This window comes from Somniosus microcephalus, chromosome 1, assembly GCF_052327205.1.
Source record: "Somniosus microcephalus isolate GS21.2 chromosome 1, FLI_Smic_1.0, whole genome shotgun sequence".
Lineage (NCBI taxonomy): Eukaryota > Metazoa > Chordata > Chondrichthyes > Squaliformes > Somniosidae > Somniosus > Somniosus microcephalus.
In genome coordinates, this window is record NC_140987.1 from 5265960 (window position 1) to 5287268 (window position 21309).

A 21309-nucleotide genomic window follows, 5' to 3' on the forward strand; every position below is an offset into this window, starting at 1 on the left:
GAGTAAAGAATAGTTCAGAAACGGGAGCGATCAGACATGGGGCAAATGCAGGGCAGTCTAAGATGGGTTTGGAGTGCATATGCTGAAATGCACGTAGCATGGTAAACAAGGTTGGTGAGCTGCAGGCGCACATCGCCACATTTGACTATAAACATAAGCAGTAGGAGCAGGAGTAGGTCGTACGGGCACCTCGAGCCTGCTTCGCCATTCATGGCTGATCTTTGACCTCAACTCCTTCCCATCACTTTCTCTCCCTCCCACTTAGCGTCTGCCTTTTTCTTTAGTTTCAATTTTGCCCCTATTTCTTCCAATGTGTGTCGTTACTGGCAAGTTTGTTCTTGCTTTTTAGTGGGTTATATTTCTCCTGGACTCTCTTGGTCATCGTTTTAAATGATTCCCACTGCTTGTCTATATGTCAGCAAATTTTTCCAGTTTATTTTCCCTAGTTCCATTCTCATCCCCTTAAAATCAGCTTTGTTCCAATTTATTACTTTGGTCTTTGTCTTCTCAATCTTCATCTTGAAGCTTATTATGCTGTGACTGTAATATAGTGCCAATAACAGAGATCTGGTTCAACGAGGGTGGGATTAGGAAATCCTGGCTACACAGTACAGGAAAGATAGGGAAGGAACAAAAGGAGGGGGTAGCAGGATTGATCAAATAAACGATTTATAACACCAGAGAGGGATGATGTAGTTTTGGGGTCAAAGACAGAGTCAATTTGGTTAGAATTCTTTGGAATTCTCTAGAGGGCTGTGAATGCTCAGTCATTGAGTATATTCAAGGCTGAGATCAATAGATTTTTGGACTCTCAGGGAATCAAGGGATTTGGGGATCAGGCAGGAAAGTGGAGTTGAGGTCGAAGATCAGTCATGATCTTATTGAATGGCGGAGCAGGCTCGAAGGGCCATATGGCCTACTCCTGCTCCTAATTCTTGCGTTCTTATGTTCTTAATTAAGGAACAATAGAGGAGCTATTACGCTGCTGGGTGTATACTATAGCCCACCAAATAGTGGGAAGGAGATAGGGGAGCAAATTTGCACTCTCACCTCACCTCTGGAATTCAGCTCTATTGTCCATGTTTGGACCAAGGCTGTAGTGAGGTCGGGAACCCAAACTGGGCATCAGTGAGCAGGTTATTGGTGAGTAAGTGCCGCTTGATAGCACTGTCGACGACACCTTCCGTCACTTTGCTGATGATTGAGAGTAGACTGATGGGGCGGTAATTGGCCGGATTAAAGCGCAAAGAGGTGGAGGAATTCCTGAAATATGTAACAGTACTTTCTTGATCAGTGTATTTTTAGCCCAACGAGGAAGGAAACAATGCTGGATCTAGTTCTGGGGAATGAAGTGGGGCAAGTGGAGCATATTTATGTGGGAGAGCATTTGGGGAACAGTGATCATAATATCATCAGCTTCAGAATAGTTATGGAAAAGGACAAGAAACAATCAAGTGTAAAAATACTTAACCTGAGGAGGGCTAACTTCATTGAGCTGAAAAGGGATTGGAATTGGAATCAGGTGGATTGTAATCAAAAATTGGTAGGCAAAACAGTAAATGAATAATGGGAGACCTTTAAAGAGGAGATGGTTCGGGTACATCGTAGACACATTCCCATGAGGGGGGACAGGAAGGGTATCCAAAGCTAGAGCTGGATGACTAAAGATATAGAGGTTAAAATGAGACAGAAAAAGGAGGCTTATGAGAATTGTAAGGTTAATAATACAGTAGAGAACTAATCTGAATATAGAAAGTATAGAGATCTAAAAAAGGGAATAAGAGGGGCAAAGAGAGAGTACGAGAATAGTTTAGTGGCTAACATAAAAGGGGCCCAAAAATCTTTTTTTAGAAACATGTCAATAGTTAAAGGGTAGTCAAGGGAAGGGTGGGGCCGATTAGGGACCAAAAAGGAGATCTTATGGAGGCAGAGGGCGTGGCTGAGGTACTAAATGTGTACTTTGCATCTGTCATCACTGGAGAAGAGGATGCTGCCAACGTAGCAGTAAAGGAGGAGGCGGCAGAGAAATTGGATAGGATAAAAATAAAGGGGAGGTACTTAAAAGCTTTGCAGTCCTCAAAGTGAAAAGGTCACTCTGGATGGGATGCATCCGAGGCTGCTGAGGGAAGTGAGGGTGGAGATTGTGGAGGGTCTGGCCACAATTGGGGTGGTGCCAGAGGTCTGGAGGACGGCAAATGTTACACCCCTGTTTAAAAAAGGGGAGAAGGATAAAACTGCCAGCTACAGACCAGTCAGTCTAACGCCGGTGGTGGGGAGAATTATCAAAGAGCAAGCACAGGCATGATGGGTTGAATCACCTCCTCCTGTGCTGTATCATTCTATGCTCAAAAAATGTGTAACCGCGTGCAGCAGGAGCTTTATTCTGTATTCGCAGGGACACACAGTCCAGACCCCACAGGACCTCAGCAAGCAGGGACGATGGCCCAGACTGTAGGAAAGCCGCAGAGCAAGGAAAGGATGGAGGGTCAGAGGTCGAGGCGCCACGCCTGCCCGTGGTTGGCTCCTGGGAGTTTGAGCGCGACGACGAGGAGTATGTGAAGTTCCTGGAGCTGTTCCTGAGCTACCTGTTGGAGAGAGACCAGATAGTGAATGAGGGCCCTGCCGTCCCACTGCTGACCAGCTGCTCGGGCTACCTGAAGGAACAGGAGCTGAACTCGCTGTCGTTCCATGTTCACACCACTCTAAAGCGGCGGCAAAGCAGGACGAGAGCTGCCGGGGGGCTCATCGGAGCAAAAAGCTGTTCTCGCGTCACGTCCAAGCCGCATCGGAACGAGTATCCGGGCTCTGGGGAAAGGACGAACCCCCCAGTCTCCTCACCCGCTCCAGGGACGTTCCAGTCCACCAGCCGCTCCGAGGTGCCGCCAACTGAGCACAATATCCACAGCTATTTTCCTGCTGTGGGCACTCGGGGGAGGGCGAGGGGCAGAGGCCTGTTTGGGTTAAAGCGGCACTCTTTGCCCAGTCCGTTAAATGTGGCCCAGCACTGGGCGGCTGCACCCAGCGCTCTGCCTACCCGCTCCACCGAGTGGCCCGCGAGGGCAGACCGCGGCCCCTGCCCGTCAGCACTGGCTCTGTCGGGGGAGGACCTCGCCCCTGAGCTGGAAGCCAGGTACCAGGGAACAGCCAAACTCCTGGAGTGGATGATCCGATGGTCCGAACGGAGGCTGCTCTGTGGCCCCCATAAAGTGGAGAAATTAACAGACTACAGCACTGCCATACGGGTCAAGACTTCAGTGCCTGCCATCCTCCGCTCGCTGTGGCTGCTGGACAGGGGCCGGGGGGCCGAGACACCGGATAAATGCAACTACAGGGTACGTTACAGTACGGCTTACCCCTCCAGATTTCTCCCTAATCTCCTGAAGCACTGGTTCTCGCTGGGGTGGGTTCCAAACATCCACCCAGGTGAACTTCCTTCCTGTGTGAGCTTAGACGCCGAGTATCAGGTGGAATGTTACCCACGGGGGCATCATTGTCCTTCTCCTGATGTCCAGACAGGAGTTGGTGTCTGTGGATAATGATCAGGAACACTGGCCACTGGGTCAGGCCAACAGAAATTCGGCAGACAACCTGGCATCTTCTGGCCTGCGGGGCTTGGCAGCACTCTGGGTGCTCCCCTCCCATCCTCGCTCTCGCTCGCCACCCGCTCCCCTCCCCTTCCTGCTCTCGTCCCGCTCCCCTCCCCTTCCCGCTCCCCACCCTTCCCGCTCCCCTCCCCTTCCCGCTCCCCACCCTTCCCGCTCCCCTCCCCTTCCTGCTCTCGTCCCGCTCCCCTTCCTTCTCCCCTCCCCCTCCCCTTCCCGCTCCCCACCCTTCCCGCTCCCCTCCCCTTCCCGCTCCCCACCCTTCCCGCTCCCCTCCCCTTCTTGCTCTCGTCCCGCTCCCCTTCCTGCTCCCCTCCCCTTCCCACTCTCGCTCCCCTCCCCTTCCCGCTCTCCCTCCCCTCCCCTTCCATAAAAACATAGACGATAGGAGCAGGAGTAGGCCATTCGGCCCCTCGAGCCTGCTCCGCCATTCAATGAGATCATGGCTGATCATCCAAACTCAGTACCCTGTCCCTGCCTTCTCTCCATATCCCTTGATCCCTTTAGCCTTAAGAAATATATCCAACTCCTTCTTGAATATATTTAATGAACTGGCCTCCACCGCCCTCTGTGGCAGAGAATTCCACAGGTTCACCACTCTCTGGGTGAAGAAATTCCTCCTCATCTCAGTCCTAAATGGCTTACCCCTTATCCTTAGACTATGACCCCTGGTTCTGGACTCCCCGGCCATCGGGAACATCCTTCCTGCATCTAGTCTGTCCAGGCCTGACAGAATTTTATAGGTTTCGATGAGATCCCCTCTCAATCTTCTAAACTCCAGCGAGTATAAGCCCAATCGACACAATCTCTCCTCATACGTCATTCCTGCCATCCCAGGTATCAGCCTGGTGAATCTTCGCTGCACTTCTTCCATGGCAAGAACGTCCTTCCTCAGGTAAGGCGACCAAAACTGCACACAATACTCAAGGTGCGGTCTCACCAAGGCCCTGTACAACTGCAGCAAGACATCCTTTTTCCTGTACTCAAACCCTCTCGCTACGAAGGCCAACATACCATTTGCCTTCTTAACCGCCTGCTGCACCTGCATGCTTACCTTCAGCGACTGGTGCACAAGAACACGCAGGTCTCTTTGCACTTCCCCTTCTCCCAATCTATTGCCATTCAAATAATAATCTGCCTTCCTGTTTTTGCCACCAAAGTGGATAACCTCACATTTATCCACATTATAGTACATTTGCCATGTTTCTGCCCAATCACCCAACCTGTCCAAATCGTACTGGAGTTTCACGACATCCTCCTCACAGCACACCCTCCCACCCAGCTTTGTGTCGTCTGCAAATTTGGAGATATTACATCCAATTCCCTCGTCCAGATCATTAATATATATTGTGAACAGCTGGGGTCCTAGGACCAATCCTTGCGGTACCCCACTAGTCACTGCCTGCCACTCGGAAAACGACCCGTTTATTCCAACTCTTTGCTTTCTATCTGCCAACCAGTTCTCTATCCAAGTCAATACCTTGCCCCCAATCCCATGTGCCTTAATTTTGAACGCTAATCTCTTATGCGGGACCTTATCGAAAGCCTTCTGAAAGTCCAAATACACCACATCGACTGGTTCTCCCTTATCTATTTTACCAGTTACATCCTCAAAAAATTCCAGTAGATTAGTCAAGCACGATTTACCTTTTGACTTTGTCCGATCCTGTCACTGCTTTCCAAGTGCTCTGCTATTACATCTTTTATAATGGACTCTAGCATTTTCCCCACTACCGATGTCAGGCTTACTGGTCTATAATTCCCTGCTTTTTCTCTACCACCTTTTTTGAATAGTGGGGTAACATTAGCTACCCTCCATTCCATGGGTACTGTTCCAGAGTCTATCGAGTTCTGGAAGATGACCAGCAATGCATCTGCTATCTCCAGGGCCACTTCCTTAAGTACCCTAGGATGTAGATTATCAGGCCCTGGGGATTTATCGGCCTTCAATCCCGTCAACTTCCCCAACACCATTTCCCTACAAATACTGATTTCTTTCAGTTCCTCCCTCTCATTAGACACTATGTTCCCCGACATCTCTGGGAGGTTATTTGTGTACTCCTTTGTGAAGACAGAACCAAAATATGTATTTAATTGGTCTGCCATTTCTTTGTTCCCCATTATAAATTCCCCTGATTCTGACTGTAAGGGACCTACGCTTGACTTCACCAATCTTTTTCTCTTCACATATCTATAAAAGCTTTTACAGTCAGTTTTTATGTTCCCTGAAAGCTTACTTTCATAATCTATTTTCCCCCTCTTAATTAATCCCTTTGTCCTCCTTTGCTCAATCCTAAACTGCTCCCAATCCTCAGGTTTGCTGCTTTTTTTGGCCAATTTATATGTCCTCTCTTTGGATCTTATGTTATCCCTAATTTCCCTTGTTAGCCACGGTTGAGTCACCTTTGTTGATTTATTTTTATGCCAAACTGGGATGAACAAATTCTGTAGTTCATCCATGCGATCTTTGAATGTTTGCCATTGTCTATCCACCGTCAACCCTTTAAGTAACGTTCCCCAATCAATCCTACCCAACTTGCATCTCATACCATCATAGTTCCCTTTATTTAAATTCAGGACCTTAGTCTCTGAGTCAACTACTTCACTCTCCATCTTAATGAAGAATTCTATCATATTATGATCGCTCCTCCCCGAGGGGCCTCGCACAACAAGATTGCTAATTAATCCTTTCTCATTGCATAATACCCAGTCTAAGATGGCCTGATCTCTGGTTGGTTCCTCGACATATTGGTCCAGGAAACCATCCCGTATACACTCCAGGAATCCCTTCCCGCGCTCCCTCCCCTCCCCTTCCCCTCCCCTTCCCGCTCTCGCTCCCCTTCCCTTCCCGCTTTCCCTCCCTTCCCCATCCCGCTCTCGCTTCCCTTCCCGCTCTCCCTCCCCTTCCCTTCCCGCCCTCGCTTCCCTCCCCTTCCCGCTGTAACTCTCGCTCCCCTCCCCTTCCCGCTTTCGCTCCCCTCCCCTTCCCGCAGTAACTCTCCCTCCCCTCCCCTCCCGCTCTCGCTCTCCCTCCCCTCCCCGCTCTCCCTCCCCTCCCCTTCCCGCTGTAACTCTCCCTCCCCTTCCCGCTCTCGCTCCCCTCCCCTTCCCGCTGTAACTCTCGCTCCCCTCCCCTTCCCTTCCTGCTCTCCCTCCCCTCCCCTTCCCGCTGTAACTCTCGCTCCCCTCCCCTCCCCGCTCTCGCTCCCCTCCCCTTCCCACTCTCGCTCCCCTCCCATTCATGCTCTTCCCTATTCTCTAACTATTCCCTCCCCTCGGTGTGATTCTGACTATTTCTACCCCTTTGTTTCTCTCCTTCCACTCATTCTTTCTTTAGACACAGACCCTTCAGCTCAGTAGCCTGTGGATCTGCGGGGCTGCCGAGGCCCAGCAGTCTATCGCCATGCCCTGCTGTCACTGCAGGTTGCATTTGTTCTGAGGATGTGGGCAAGGCTAGCGTCTGTTGCCTATCACTGGCCACCCTGAGCAGGGGGCCGCGTCCTTCCCTTGAGCCTGTCAGTTTTAGAATTCTCAGGACAGGGGGTGATAATGGGAGCCTTGTGATGTTCATTTGGAGCTGCTGCTTTCCTTAATGATTGTAATGTCTTGTTTGCAGGATTCTGAGAGGCCGCTCACTGTGGCCCCTGTGTACCAGCCCGAGCAGCCCAGGCTGAAGTTGGACATGGAGAGCAGTGTGGACACAGGCTACCCTGGCCCTTTGGGGTTGGAGGCTGATATTGAAGGACATGTTGAGCCTTTCTCACAGTAAGTCTGGAAGATTATCATGTACATGGCAGAACTACTGAGCTTAAGGAGAGTCCGATGAACCTTCCAGAAGAAAGGTTGAGGGCCATGAACCCTTGAGGGCTGTGCTGATTGAGTCCATGGTTAGAGAGCCCTCCATGCTTTACATCTATCCCACGGGCAGTCATGTGACATAACTTGTGGGATAAGTGTAACATGGAGGAACTTGGAGCCATCTGTATTGGAGAGATGGTGGAGATAGAGTTCCTTGAGGCTTGTCCCGTTTAAACCTGTTAATAGTTCTTACATTGATGTCCTTCTGAGGGATAAAAGCTTCCGTATTAAAAGATTCAAAGGGCGGGACAGGCCAATCCTGTTATCAGGTTAACAGGCCCTGGGGGAAAGGTCAATAACCCGATCACGTGTGACGCTTTGTACTCGCAGAGTGCGCTACCATTTGACTGAGTAGCTGACGCTAAACTCAAACATTCCCCAGCTTAACCAAGGGCACAGGGAACACGCGGCAATGCGAATGGAAGCTGACTGAACACTGTAATGGGATTCCCAAACCCACCCGGGTCCTGGCACAGTGAACGTTACACCAGTTCAGAGAGCAATGGGCTCCTTGCTCTAACCCAAAGCAGATCCATGTTCTGGCACAGGCCCTGAGCAGGTGGCGCTGGGCCTTCCCCTTGAGCCTGTTAGTTTTATAAGTCTCGGGCGGGGGTTCTGCGCTGTAAGTCACCATTACCAAAAGAACAGGCTTACAAATCTGATACGTAATGGGAAATCTGGCTGATTGGTGCATCTGTTGTTTCCCCACACTGTGATTGGTGCATCTGTTGTTTCCCCGCACTGTGATTGGTGCATCTGTTGTTTCCCCGCACTGTGATTGGTGCATCTGTTGTTTCCCCGCACTGTGATTGGTGCATCTGTTGTTTCCTCACACTGTGATTGGTGCATCTGTTGTTTCCTCACACTGTGATTGGTGCATCTGTTGTTTCCCCGCACTGTGATTGGTGCATCTGTTGTTTCCTCACACTGTGATTGGTGCATCTGTTGTTTCCTCACACTGTGATTGGTGCATCTGTTGTTTCCTCACACTGTGATTGGTGCATCTGTTGTTTCCTCACACTGTGATTGGTGCATCTGTTGTTTCCTCACACTGTGATTGGTGCATCTGTTGTTTCCTCACACTGTGATTGGTGCATCTGTTGTTTCCTCACACTGTGATTGGTGCATCTGTTGTTTCCCCGCACTGTGATTGGTGCATCTGTTGTTTCCCCGCACTGTGATTGGTGCATCTGTTGTTTCCTCACACTGTGATTGGTGCATCTGTTGTTTCCCCGCACTGTGATTGGTGCATCTGTTGTTTCCCCACACTGTGATTGGTGCATCTGTTGTTTCCTCGCACTGTGATTGGTGCATCTGTTGTTTCCTCACACTGTGATTGGTGCATCTGTTGTTTCCCCGCACTGTGATTGGTGCATCTGTTGTTTCCCCGCACTGTGATTGGTGCATCTGTTGTTTCCTCGCACTGTGATTGGTGCATCTGTTGTTTCCTCACACTGTGATTGGTGCATCTGTTGTTTCCCCCCACTGTGATTGGTGCATCTGTTGTTTCCCCGCACTGTGATTGGTGCATCTGTTGTTTCCCCGCACTGTGATTGGTGCATCTGTTGTTTCCCCGCACTGTGATTGGTGCATCTGTTGTTTCCTCACACTGTGATTGGTGCATCTGTTGTTTCCTCACACTGTGATTGGTGCATCTGTTGTTTCCTCGCACTGTGATTGGTGCATCTGTTGTTTCCTCACACTGTGATTGGTGCATCTGTTGTTTCCCCCCACTGTGATTGGTGCATCTGTTGTTTCCCCGCACTGTGATTGGTGCATCTGTTGTTTCCCCGCACTGTGATTGGTGCATCTGTTGTTTCCCCGCACTGTGATTGGTGCATCTGTTGTTTCCCCGCACTGTGATTGGTGCATCTGTTGTTTCCTCACACTGTGATTGGTGCATCTGTTGTTTCCTCACACTGTGATTGGTGTAGCTGTTGTCTCGTGCTCTCTAACCCATGTGCACTGAGTTCACCTGCAGCATCTCAGTTGCTGTTCCAGCTCGGGCCAGTTAACCTGGCACAGACTGGGTATAGAAGCTGGTACCTTCCTGGGTGTATTGCTCAGTACCACACTGGGAGTGGTTTCACCCAATGGGCCATGTTATTTTAACCTGTGTTATGTCACTGACAGGTCAGATGATGCAGAAGATCTTCAGAAGCAGGACCTCAGTCACGCCAATCACTACTGTCCACAGGAACTGACATCAGACTCTGACAGCAGAACTGATGAAGAGGACTCGGCAGATAGCCTGGGATTCTCCCCTCAGGAACAGGGTGTGTATGTGTGAGTGTGAGATACTGTGAGCCCAGTGAGAGAGTGTGAGGGAGCTCCCTTCAACCCTTGAACCCCAGAGCTTAGAGCCCAGGCAGCTGAAGGCACGGCCGCCAATGGTGGAGCGATTAAAATTGGGGATGCGCAAAAGGCTAGAATTGGAAGAACGTGGAGATCTCGAAGGCTTGTAGGGCTAGAGGAGGTTACAGAGATAGGGAGGGGCGAGGCCATGAAGGGATTTGAAAACAAGGATGAGGATTTTAAAATGAGGCATTGTTGGAAGGGGAGCCAGTGTGAAGGTAAGCCGCGTGGTCGTGCAGCTGTCTGCCGGTCCCGTGCTGCCCAGAACCGGCTTTTACAATGTGAAATTTCGTGCATGCATGAAATTTTGAATGGATCGTGCAGCCTGTTAAAGGGACCACGCACCCGAATTTAATATTAGGGGAAACATTGGTGATGGGTGAACGAGACTTGGAGCGAGTTAGGATACGGGCACTTTTCACGTAAACAGTTACAGTTGTTGTGTCAGCTGTGTCTCAGTGGGCAGCACTCTCGCCTCTTGAGTCAGAAGGTTGTGGGTTCAAGTCCCACTCTAGGGACTTGAGCACGAAAATCCAGGCTGACACTCCAGTGGTGTGCTGAGGGAGCGCTGCACTGTCGGAAATGCCGTCTTTCAGATGAGACGTTAAACTGAGGCCCCGTCTGCTCTCTCAGGTGGACGTAAAAGATCCCGTGACACTATTTTGAAGAAGAGCAGGGGTGTTATCCCCGGTGTCCTGGCCAATATTTATCCCTCAACCAACATAACAAAAAAACAGATTATCTGGTCATTCTCACATTGCTGTTTGTGGGACCTTGCTGTGCGCATATTGGCTGCTGCGTTTCCCACATTACAACAGTGACTACACTTCAAAAAGTACTTCATTGGCTGTAAAGCGTTTGAGACGTCCGGTGGTCGTGAAAGGCGCTGTATAATTTTATATTTATTCGTTTATGGGATGTGGGCGTCGCTGGCAAGGCCAGCATTTATTGCCCATCCCTAATTGCCCTCGAGAAGGTGGTGGTGAGCCGCCTTCTTGAACCGCTGCAGTCCGTGTGGTGAAGGTACTAAATGCAAGTCTTTCTTCCCTTTTACCTCTTGTGACATTTTGTGAGGCAGTCTGACAGCGGTGGTCGGGGATCGAGACTGGTAGCGAAGAGGCCGAACTGGGTGTCAGCAGTGCACATAAGGAACTTCTCATTGTTGCCCCAACATGCACTAACTCAAGGTCTTTGTGCTTGTGTAGGTAATGAAGATGGAGAGCTCAGTGTGGGTGTGTACGAGGAAGAGGAAGGTGCTGAGCCAAGACCGTGCACGCCTATCAGCCCCTGTATATCAATCAGCATCAAGCCCAAGCCCAGAGCAAGGATCAGAGACAAGGTAATGGTGAGCGTAAGGTGCCTAGACTCTATGCTGTGGGGGTGCAGAGCCCCAGCCTGGGTCTAGCAGGCTGTGGATGGGGAGAGCAAAGCGGAGAATATTTCAGGTTTATATCCATCTCGCCGCCCCCATTCTCAGTGGTGAGTTCCACTATCTGCAGAACGCCACTGCTGATTGGTCCCCATGGTGGCGTCTGTCGCCATGACATTAAAGTATGGAACAGTTTCTGTAATAATATTTTACCCAATGAAATCTGAGCATTGTATAGGGGAACTGTACCCCGACATTTGTATTGGGGAACTGTACCCCGACATTTGTATTGGGGAACTGTACCCCAACATTTATATAGGGGAACTGTACCCCGACATTTGTATTGGGGAACTGTACCCCAACATTTATATAGGGGAACTGTACCCCGACATTTGTATTGGAGAACTGTACCCCAACATTTATATAGGGGAACTGTACCCCGACGTTTGTATTGGAGAACTGTACCCCAACATTTATATAGGGGAACTGTACCCCAACATTTATATAGGGGAACTGTACCCCAACATTTATATAGGGGAACTGTACCCCGACGTTTGTATTGGGGAACTGTACCCCAACATTTATATAGGGGAACTGTACCCCGACGTTTGTATTGGGGAACTGTACCCCAACATTTATATAGGGGAATTGTACCCCGGCATTTGTATAGGGGAACTGTACCCCAACATTTATATAGGGGAACTGTACCCCAACATTTATATAGGGGAACTGTACCCCAACATTTATATAGGGGAACTGTACCCCAACATTTATATAGGGGAACTGTACCCCGACGTTTGTATTGGAGAACTGTACCCCGACGTTTGTATTGGGGAACTGTACCCCAACATTTATATAGGGGAACTGTACCCCGACGTTTGTATTGGAGAACTGTACCCCAACATTTGTATTGGGGAACTGTACCCCGACATTTGTATTGGGGAACTGTACCCCGACATTTGTATAGGGGAACTGTACCCCGACATTTGTATAGGGGAACTGTACCCCGACATTTGTATTGGGGAACTGTACCCCGACATTTGTATAGGGGAACTGTACCCCGACATTTGTATAGGGGAACTGTACCCCAACATTTGTAATGGGGAACTGTACCCCAACATTTGTAATGGGGAACTGTACCCCAACATTTGTAATGGGGAACTGTACCCCAACATTTGTAATGGGGAACTGTACCCCAACATTTGTAATGGGGAACTGTACTCCGACATTTGTATAGGGGAACTGTACCCCGACATTTGTATAGGGGAACTGTACCCCAACATTTGTAATGGGGAACTGTACCCCAACATTTGTAATGGGGAACTGTACTCCGACATTTGTAATGGGGAACTGTACCCCAACATTTGTAATGGGGAACTGTACTCCGACATTTGTAATGGGGAACTGTACCCCGACATTTGTATTGGGGAGACAGCACCCCGACATTTGTATAGGGGAACTGTACCCCAACATTTGTAATGGGGAACTGTACCCCAACATTTGTAATGGGGAACTGTACTCCGACATTTGTAATGGGGAACTGTACCCCGACATTTGTAATGGGGAACTGTACTCCGACATTTGTAATGGGGAACTGTACCCCGACATTTGTATTGGGGAGACAGCACCCCGACATTTGTATAGGGGAACTGTACTCCGACATTTGTAAGGTGGAACTGTACCCCGGCATTTGTATAAGGGAGACAGCACCCCGACATTTGTATAGGGGAACTGTACCCCGACATTTGTATAGGGGAACTGTACCCCAACATTTGTAATGGGGAACTGTACCCCAACATTTGTAATGGGGAACTGTACTCCGACATTTGTAATGGGGAACTGTACCCCGACATTTGTATTGGGGAACTGTACTCCGACATTTGTAAGGTGGAACTGTACCCCGACATTTGTATAGGGGAACTGTACCCCAACATTTGTAATGGGGAACTGTACCCCAACATTTGTAATGGGGAACTGTACTCCGACATTTGTAATGGGGAACTGTACCCCGACATTTGTATTGGGGAACTGTACTCCGACATTTGTAAGGTGGAACTGTACCCCGACATTTGTATAGGGGAACTGTACCCCAACATTTGTAATGGGGAACTGTACTCCGACATTTGTAATGGGGAACTGTACCCCGACATTTGTAATGGGGAACTGTACCCGACATTTGTATAGGGGAACTGTACTCCGACATTTGTATAGGGGAACTGTACTCCGACATTTGTATAGGGGAACTGTACTCCGACATTTGTATAGGGGAACTGTACTCCGACATTTGTATAGGGGAACTGTACTCCGACATTTGTATAGGGGAACTGTACCCGACATTTGTATAGGGGAACTGTACTCCGACATTTGTATAGGGGAACTGTACTCCGACATTTGTATAGGGGAACTGTACTCCGACATTTGTATAGGGGAACTGTACCCCGACATTTGTATAGGGGAACTGTACTCCGACATTTGTATAGGGGAACTGTACTCCGACATTTGTATAGGGGAACTGTACTCCGACATTTGTATAGGGGAACTGTACCCCGACATTTGTATAGGGGAACTGTACCCGACATTTGTATAGGGGAACTGTACTCCGACATTTGTATAGGGGAACTGTACTCCGACATTTGTATAGGGGAACTGTACTCCGACATTTGTATAGGGGAACTGTACCCCGACATTTGTATAGGGGAACTGTACTCCGACATTTGTATAGGGGAACTGTACTCCGACATTTGTATAGGGGAACTGTACTCCGACATTTGTATAGGGGAACTGTACCCCGACATTTGTATAGGGGAACTGTACCCGACATTTGTATAGGGGAACTGCACCCCAACATTTGTAATGGGGAACTGTACCCCGACATTTGTAATGGGGAACTGTACCCGACATTTGTATAGGGGAACTGTACTCCGACATTTGTAATGGGGAACTGTACCCCGACATTTGTAATGGGGAACTGTACCCGACATTTGTATAGGGGAACTGTACTCCGACATTTGTATAGGGGAACTGTACTCCGACATTTGTATAGGGGAACTGTACTCCGACATTTGTATAGGGGAACTGTACTCCGACATTTGTATTGGGGAACTGTACTCCGACATTTGTATAGGGGAACTGTACTCCGACATTTGTATAGGGGAACTGTACCCCGACATTTGTATAGGGGAACTGTACCCCGACATTTGTATAGGGGAACTGTACCCTGACATTTGTAATGGGGAACTGTACCCGACATTTGTATAGGGGAACTGTACTCCGACATTTGTATTGGGGAACTGTACCCCGACATTTGTATAGGGGAACTGTACTCCGACATTTGTATTGGGGAACTGTACCCCGACATTTGTATAGGGGAACTGTACTCCGACATTTGTATTGGGGAACTGTACTCCGACATTTGTATTGGGGAACTGTACCCCGACATTTGTATAGGGGAACTGTACTCCGACATTTGTATTGGGGAACTGTACTCCGACATTTGTATAGGGGAACTGTGCCCCGACATTTGTATAGGGGAACTGTACTCCGACATTTGTATAGGGGAACTGTACTCCGACATTTGTATAGGGGAACTGTACTCCGACATTTGTATAGGGGAACTGTACTCCGACATTTGTATTGGGGAACTGTACTCCGACATTTGTATTGGGGAACTGTACTCCGACATTTGTATAGGGGAACTGTACTCCGACATTTGTATAAGGGAAATGTACTCCGACATTTGTATAAGGGAAATGTACTCCGACATTTGTATAGGGGAACTGTACTCCGACATTTGTATAGGGGAACTGTACTCCGACATTTGTATAGGGGAACTGTACTCCGACATTTGTATAAGGGAAATGTACTCCGACATTTGTATAGGGGAACTGTACTCCGACATTTGTATAGGGGAACTGTACTCCGACATTTGTATAGGGGACTGTACTCCGACATTTGTATAGGGGAACTGTACTCCGACATTTGTATAGGGGAACTGTACTCCAACATTTGTATAGGGGAACTGTACTCCAACATTTGTATAGGGGAACTGTACCCTAACATTTGTATAGGGGAACTGTACTCCGACATTTGTATAGGGGAACTGTACCCCGACATTTGTATAGGGGAACTGTACTCCGACATTTGTATTGGGGAACTGTACTCCGACATTTGTATTGGGGAACTGTACCCCGACATTTGTATAGGGGAACTGTACTCCGACATTTGTATAGGGGAACTGTACTCCGACATTTGTATTGGGGAACTGTACTCCGACATTTGTATTGGGGAACTGTACCCCGACATTTGTATAGGGGAACTGTACTCCGACATTTGTATTGGGGAACTGTACTCCGACATTTGTATTGGGGAACTGTATCCCGACATTTGTATCGGGGAACTGTACTCCGACATTTGTATAGGGGAACTGTACTCGGACATTTGTATTGGGGAACTGTACTCGGACATTTTTATTGGGGAACTGTACTCCGACATTTGTACAGGGGAACTGTACTCCAACATTTGTATAGGGGAACTGTACTCCGACATTTGTATAGGGGAACTGTACCCCGACATTTGTATAGGGGAACTGTACTCCGACATTTGTATAGGGGAGCTGTACTCCAACATTTGTATAGGGGAACTGTACCCTAACATTTGTATAGGGGAACTGTACTCCAACATTTGTATTGGGGAACTGTACTCCGACATTTGTATAGGGGAACTGTACTCCAACATTTGTATAGGGGAACTGTCCTCTGACATTTGTATTGGGGAACTGTACTCGGACATTTGTATTGGGGAACTGTACCCCGACATTTGTATTGGGGAACTGTACCCCGACATTTGTATAGGGGAACTGTACTCCGACATTTGTATAAGGGAAATGTACTCCGACATTTGTATAGGGGAACTGTACTCCAACATTTGTATAGGGGAACTGTACCCTAACATTTGTATAGGGGAACTGTACTCCGACATTTGTATAGGGGAACTGTACCCCGACATTTGTATAGGGGAACTGTACTCCGACATTTGTATTGGGGAACTGTACTCCGACATTTGTATTGGGGAACTGTACCCCGACATTTGTATAGGGGAACTGTACTCCGACATTTGTATCGGGGAACTGTACTCCGACATTTGTATAGGGGAACTGTATCCGACATTTGTATAGGGGAACTGTACTCCGACATTTGTATAGGGGAACTGTACTCCGACATTTGTATCGGGGAACTGTACTCCGACATTTGTATCGGGGAACTGTACTCCGACATTTGTATAGGGGAACTGTACTCGGACATTTGTATAGGGGAACTGTACTCCAACATTTGTATTGGGGAACTGTACTCCAACATTTGTATAGGGGAACTGTACTCCGACATTTGTATTGGGGAACTGTACTCCGACATTTGTATAGGGGAACTGTACTCCGACATTTGTATAAGGGAACTGTACTCCGACATTTGTATAGGGGAACTGTACTCCGACATTTGTATAAGGGAACTGTACTCCGACATTTGTATAGGGGAACTGTACTCCGACATTTGTATAGGGGAACTGTACTCCGACATTTGTATAGGGGAACTGTACTCCGACATTTGTATAGGGGAACTGTACCCCGACATTTGTATAGGGGAACTGTACTCCGACATTTGTATCGGGGAACTGTACTCCGACATTTGTATAGGGGAACTGTACTCCGACATTTGTATAGGGGAACTGTACTCCGACATTTGTATTGGGGAACTGTACTCCGACATTTGTATAGGGGAACTGTACTCCGACATTTGTATAGGGGAACTGTACTCCGACATTTGTATAGGGGAACTGTACTCTGACATTTGTATTGGGGAACTGTACTCCGACATTTGTATAGGGGAACTGTACTCCGACATTTGTATAGGGGAACTGTACTCCGACATTTGTATTGGGGAACTGTACTCCGACATTTGTATTGGGAAACTGTACCCCGACATTTGTATCGGGGAACTGTACTCCGACATTTGTATAGGGGAACTGTACTCCGACATTTGTATAGGGGAACTGTACTCCGACATTTGTATAGGGGAACTGTACCCCGACATTTGTATAGAGGAACTGTACTCCGACATTTGTATAGGGGAACTGTACTCCGACATTTGTATAGGGGAACTGTACCCCGACATTTGTATAGAGGAACTGTACTCCGACATTTGTATTGGGGAACTGTACTCCGACATTTGTATCGGGGAACTGTACTCCGACATTTGTATAGAGGAACTGTACTCCGACATTTGTATAGGGGAACTGTACTCCGACATTTGTATAGGGGAACTGTACTCCGACATTTGTATAGGGGAACTGTACTCCGACATTTGTATTGGGGAACTGTACCCGACATTTGTATAGGGGAACTGTACTCTGACATTTGTATAGGGGAACTGTACTCCGACATTTGTATTGGGGAACTGTACTCTGACATTTGTATAGGGGAACTGTCCTCCGACATTTGTATTGGGGAACTGTACTCCGACATTTGTATAGGGGAACTGTACTCCGACATTTGTATAGGGGAACTGTACCCCGACATTTGTATTGGGGAACTGTACTCCGACATTTGTATTGGGGAACTGTACTCCGACATTTGTATAGGGGAACTGTACTCCGACATTTGTATAGGGGAACTGTGCCCCGACATTTGTATAGGGGAACTGTACTCCGACATTTGTATTGGGGAACTGTACTCCGACATTTGTATAGGGGAACTGTACTCTGACATTTGTATTGGGGAACTGTACTCCGACATTTGTATAGGGGAACTGTACTCCGACATTTGTATAGGGGAACTGTACCCGACATTTGTATAGGGGAACTGTACTCTGACATTTGTATAGGGGAACTGTACTCCGACATTTGTATTGGGGAACTGTACTCTGACATTTGTATAGGGGAACTGTCCTCCGACATTTGTATTGGGGAACTGTACTCCGACATTTGTATAGGGGAACTGTACTCCGACATTTGTATAGGGGAACTGTACCCCGACATTTGTATTGGGGAACTGTACTCCGACATTTGTATTGTGGAACTGTACTCCGACATTTGTATAGGGGAACTGTACTCCGACATTTGTATAGGGGAACTGTGCCCCGACATTTGTATAGGGGAACTGTACTCCGACATTTGTATTGGGGAACTGTACTCCGACATTTGTATAGGGGAACTGTACTCTGACATTTGTATTGGGGAACTGTACTCCGACATTTGTATAGGGGAACTGTACTCCGACATTTGTATAGGCGAACTGTACTCCGACATTTGTATCGGGGAACTGTACTCCGACATTTGTATAGGGGAACTGTACTCCGACATTTGTACAGGGGAACTGTACCCCGACATTTGTATAGGGGAACTGTACTCCGACATTTGTATAGGGGAACTGTACTCCGACATTTGTATAGGGGAACTGTACTCCGACATTTGTATAGGGGAACTGTACTCCGACATTTGTATTGGGGAACTGTACTCCGACATTTGTATCGGGGAACTGTCCTCCGACATTTGTATAGGGGACTGTACTCCGACATTTGTATAGGGGAACTGTACTCCGACATTTGTATTGGGGAACTGTACTCCGACATTTGTATAGGGGAACTGTACTCCGACATTTGTATAGGGGAACTGTACTCCGACATTTGTATAGGGGAACTGTACTCCGACATTTGTATAGGGGAACTGTACTCCGACATTTGTATTGGGGAACTGTACTCGGACATTTGTATAGGGGAACTGTACTCGGACATTTGTATTGGGGAACTGTACTCCAACATTTGTATAGGGGAACTGTACTCGGACATTTGTATTGGGGAACTGTACTCCGACATTTGTATAGGGGAGACAGTACCCCGACATTTGTATGGAGGAACTGTACCCCGACATTTGTATAGGGGACTGTACCCTGACATTTGTATAGGGGTCTGTACCCTGACATTTGTATAGAGGAACTGTACCCCAACATTTGGGAGGGGGATTGGGCGAGGGGGAATCTAATCGAGGGGTTTAGGTGGGTTTATATATAGAATAACAGATAACCGGGAGTGAGTTACAGTCTGGAATCTATCGAGAGGTTCGGGGGGTCGGGGGGAGGTTTATATATAGAATAAAACAGATACCCAGGAGTGAGTTACAGGCTGGAATCTAATCGAGGGATTCGGGAGGGTGTGGGGTGGTTTATGTATAGAATAACAGATACCCGGGAGTGAGTTACAGAATCTAATCCGGGGGTTTAAATATAGAATAACAGATACCCGGGAGTGTGTTACAGGCTGGAATCTAATTGAGAGGTTCGGGTGGTTTATATATAGAGTAACAGATACCTGGGAGTTAGTTACAGGCTGGAATCTAATCGAGGGTTTGTGGGTGCGGGGAGGGGTTTATATATAGAATGACAGATACCCGGAAGTGAGTTACAGGCTGGGATGTGTACAGTAATCGTGTCCATGTGAAATGTGGTGACCAAGGACACCCCCTTCATTGGGTGTCAGCTATCTCTCCATCTCCTGGTGCGCACTGTGCAATTGGAACATTTCCTTCACCTGGTGAGAGGGTATTGTGAGCCCAGTCCTGGCTGCCTCACTAGTTGCTAGCTCCACGCTCTGCTGTGGAATGCAGAGGGTATTGCTGGTGGGCAGTTGAGTTCTAGAAGGGCTCCATTGTTCTGGTGGGACAGAGCCTGATCGCCTGGCGATGCCCCTGGGAGCAGCAGTGAGTACTCGGGCATACTCGTGGCACCTCATTGACCAGATTGATTTTAAACTCCCATCACAGAAACATAGAAGATCGGAGCAGGAGTAGGCCATTCGGCCCCTCGTGCCTGCTCCGCCATTCAATGCGATCATGGCTGATCATCCAAACTCAGTAACCGGTCCCTGCTTTCTCCCCATACCCCTTGATCCCTTTAGCCTTAAGAAATATATCCAACTCCTTCTTGAATATATTTAATGAACTGGCCTCCACCGCCTTCTGTGGTAGAGAGTTCCACAGGTTCACCACTCTCTGGGTGAAGAAATTCCTCCTCATTTCTGTCCTAAATGGCCTACCCCTTATCCTTAGACTGTGACCCCTGGTTCTGGACTCCCCGCCCATCGGGAACATCCTTCCTGCATCTAGACTGTCCAGTCCTGTCAGAATTTTATAAGTTTCAATGAGATCACCTCTCATTCTTCTAAACTCCAGCGAGTACAAGCCCAATCGACCCAATCTCTCCTCATACGTCATTCCTGCCATCCCAGGTATCAGCCTGGTGAATCTTCGCTGCACTCCTTCCATGACAAGAACATCCTTCCTCAGATAAGGCGACCAAAACTGCACACAATACTCAAGATGTGGTCTCGCCAAGGCCCTGTACAGCTGCAGCAAGACATCCTTGTTCCTGTACTCAAACCCTCTCGCTACGAAGGCCAACATACCATTTGCCTTCTTAACCGCCTGCTGCACCTGCATGCTTACCTTCAGCGACTGGTGCACTAGGACACCCAGGTCTCGTTGCACTTCCCCTTCTCCCAATCTATTGCCATTTAGATAATCTGCCTTCCTGATTTTGCCACCAAAGTGGACAACCTCACATTTATCCACGTTATATTGCATCTGCCATGTTTCTGCCCAATCACCCAACATGTCCAAATCATCCTGGAGTTTCTCAACATCCTCCTCACAGCACACACGCCCACCCAGCTTTGTGTCATCTGCAAATTTGGAGATATTACATCTAGTTCCCTTGTCTAGATCATTAATATATATTGTGAATAGCTGGGGTCCAAGGACCGATCCCTGCGGTACCCCACTAGCCACTGCCTGCCACTTGGAAAAGGACCCGTTTATTCCAACTCTTTGCTTTCTGTCTGCCAACCAGTTCTCTATCCAAGTCAATACCTTGCACCCAATCCCATGTGCCTTAACTTTACACGCTAATCTCTTATGCGGGACCTTATCGAATGCCTTCTGAAATTCCAAATACACCACATCCACTGGTTCTCCCTTATCTATTTTACCAGTTACATCCTCAAAAAATTCTAGTAGATTAGTCAAGCACGATTTACCTTTTGTGAATCCATGTTGACTTTGTCCGATCCTGTCACTGTTTTCCAA

The 21309-nt window shown here is 48.1% G+C and overlaps 1 protein-coding gene across 1 annotated transcript in view; it reads left to right on the plus strand.

Moving 5' to 3' along the window:
- The window catches only part of cplane1 (ciliogenesis and planar polarity effector 1), a 341103-nt gene that overhangs the window by 137217 nt on the left and 182577 nt on the right, over positions 1-21309 (plus strand). Inside the window, exons 26-29 of the mRNA XM_086002590.1 lie at positions 2396-3332; positions 7219-7367; positions 9594-9736; positions 11021-11154. Coding sequence (XP_085858716.1) covers positions 2396-3332; positions 7219-7367; positions 9594-9736; positions 11021-11154 — 1363 coding nt within the window. The remainder of the gene's footprint in view (positions 1-2395; positions 3333-7218; positions 7368-9593; positions 9737-11020; positions 11155-21309) is intronic.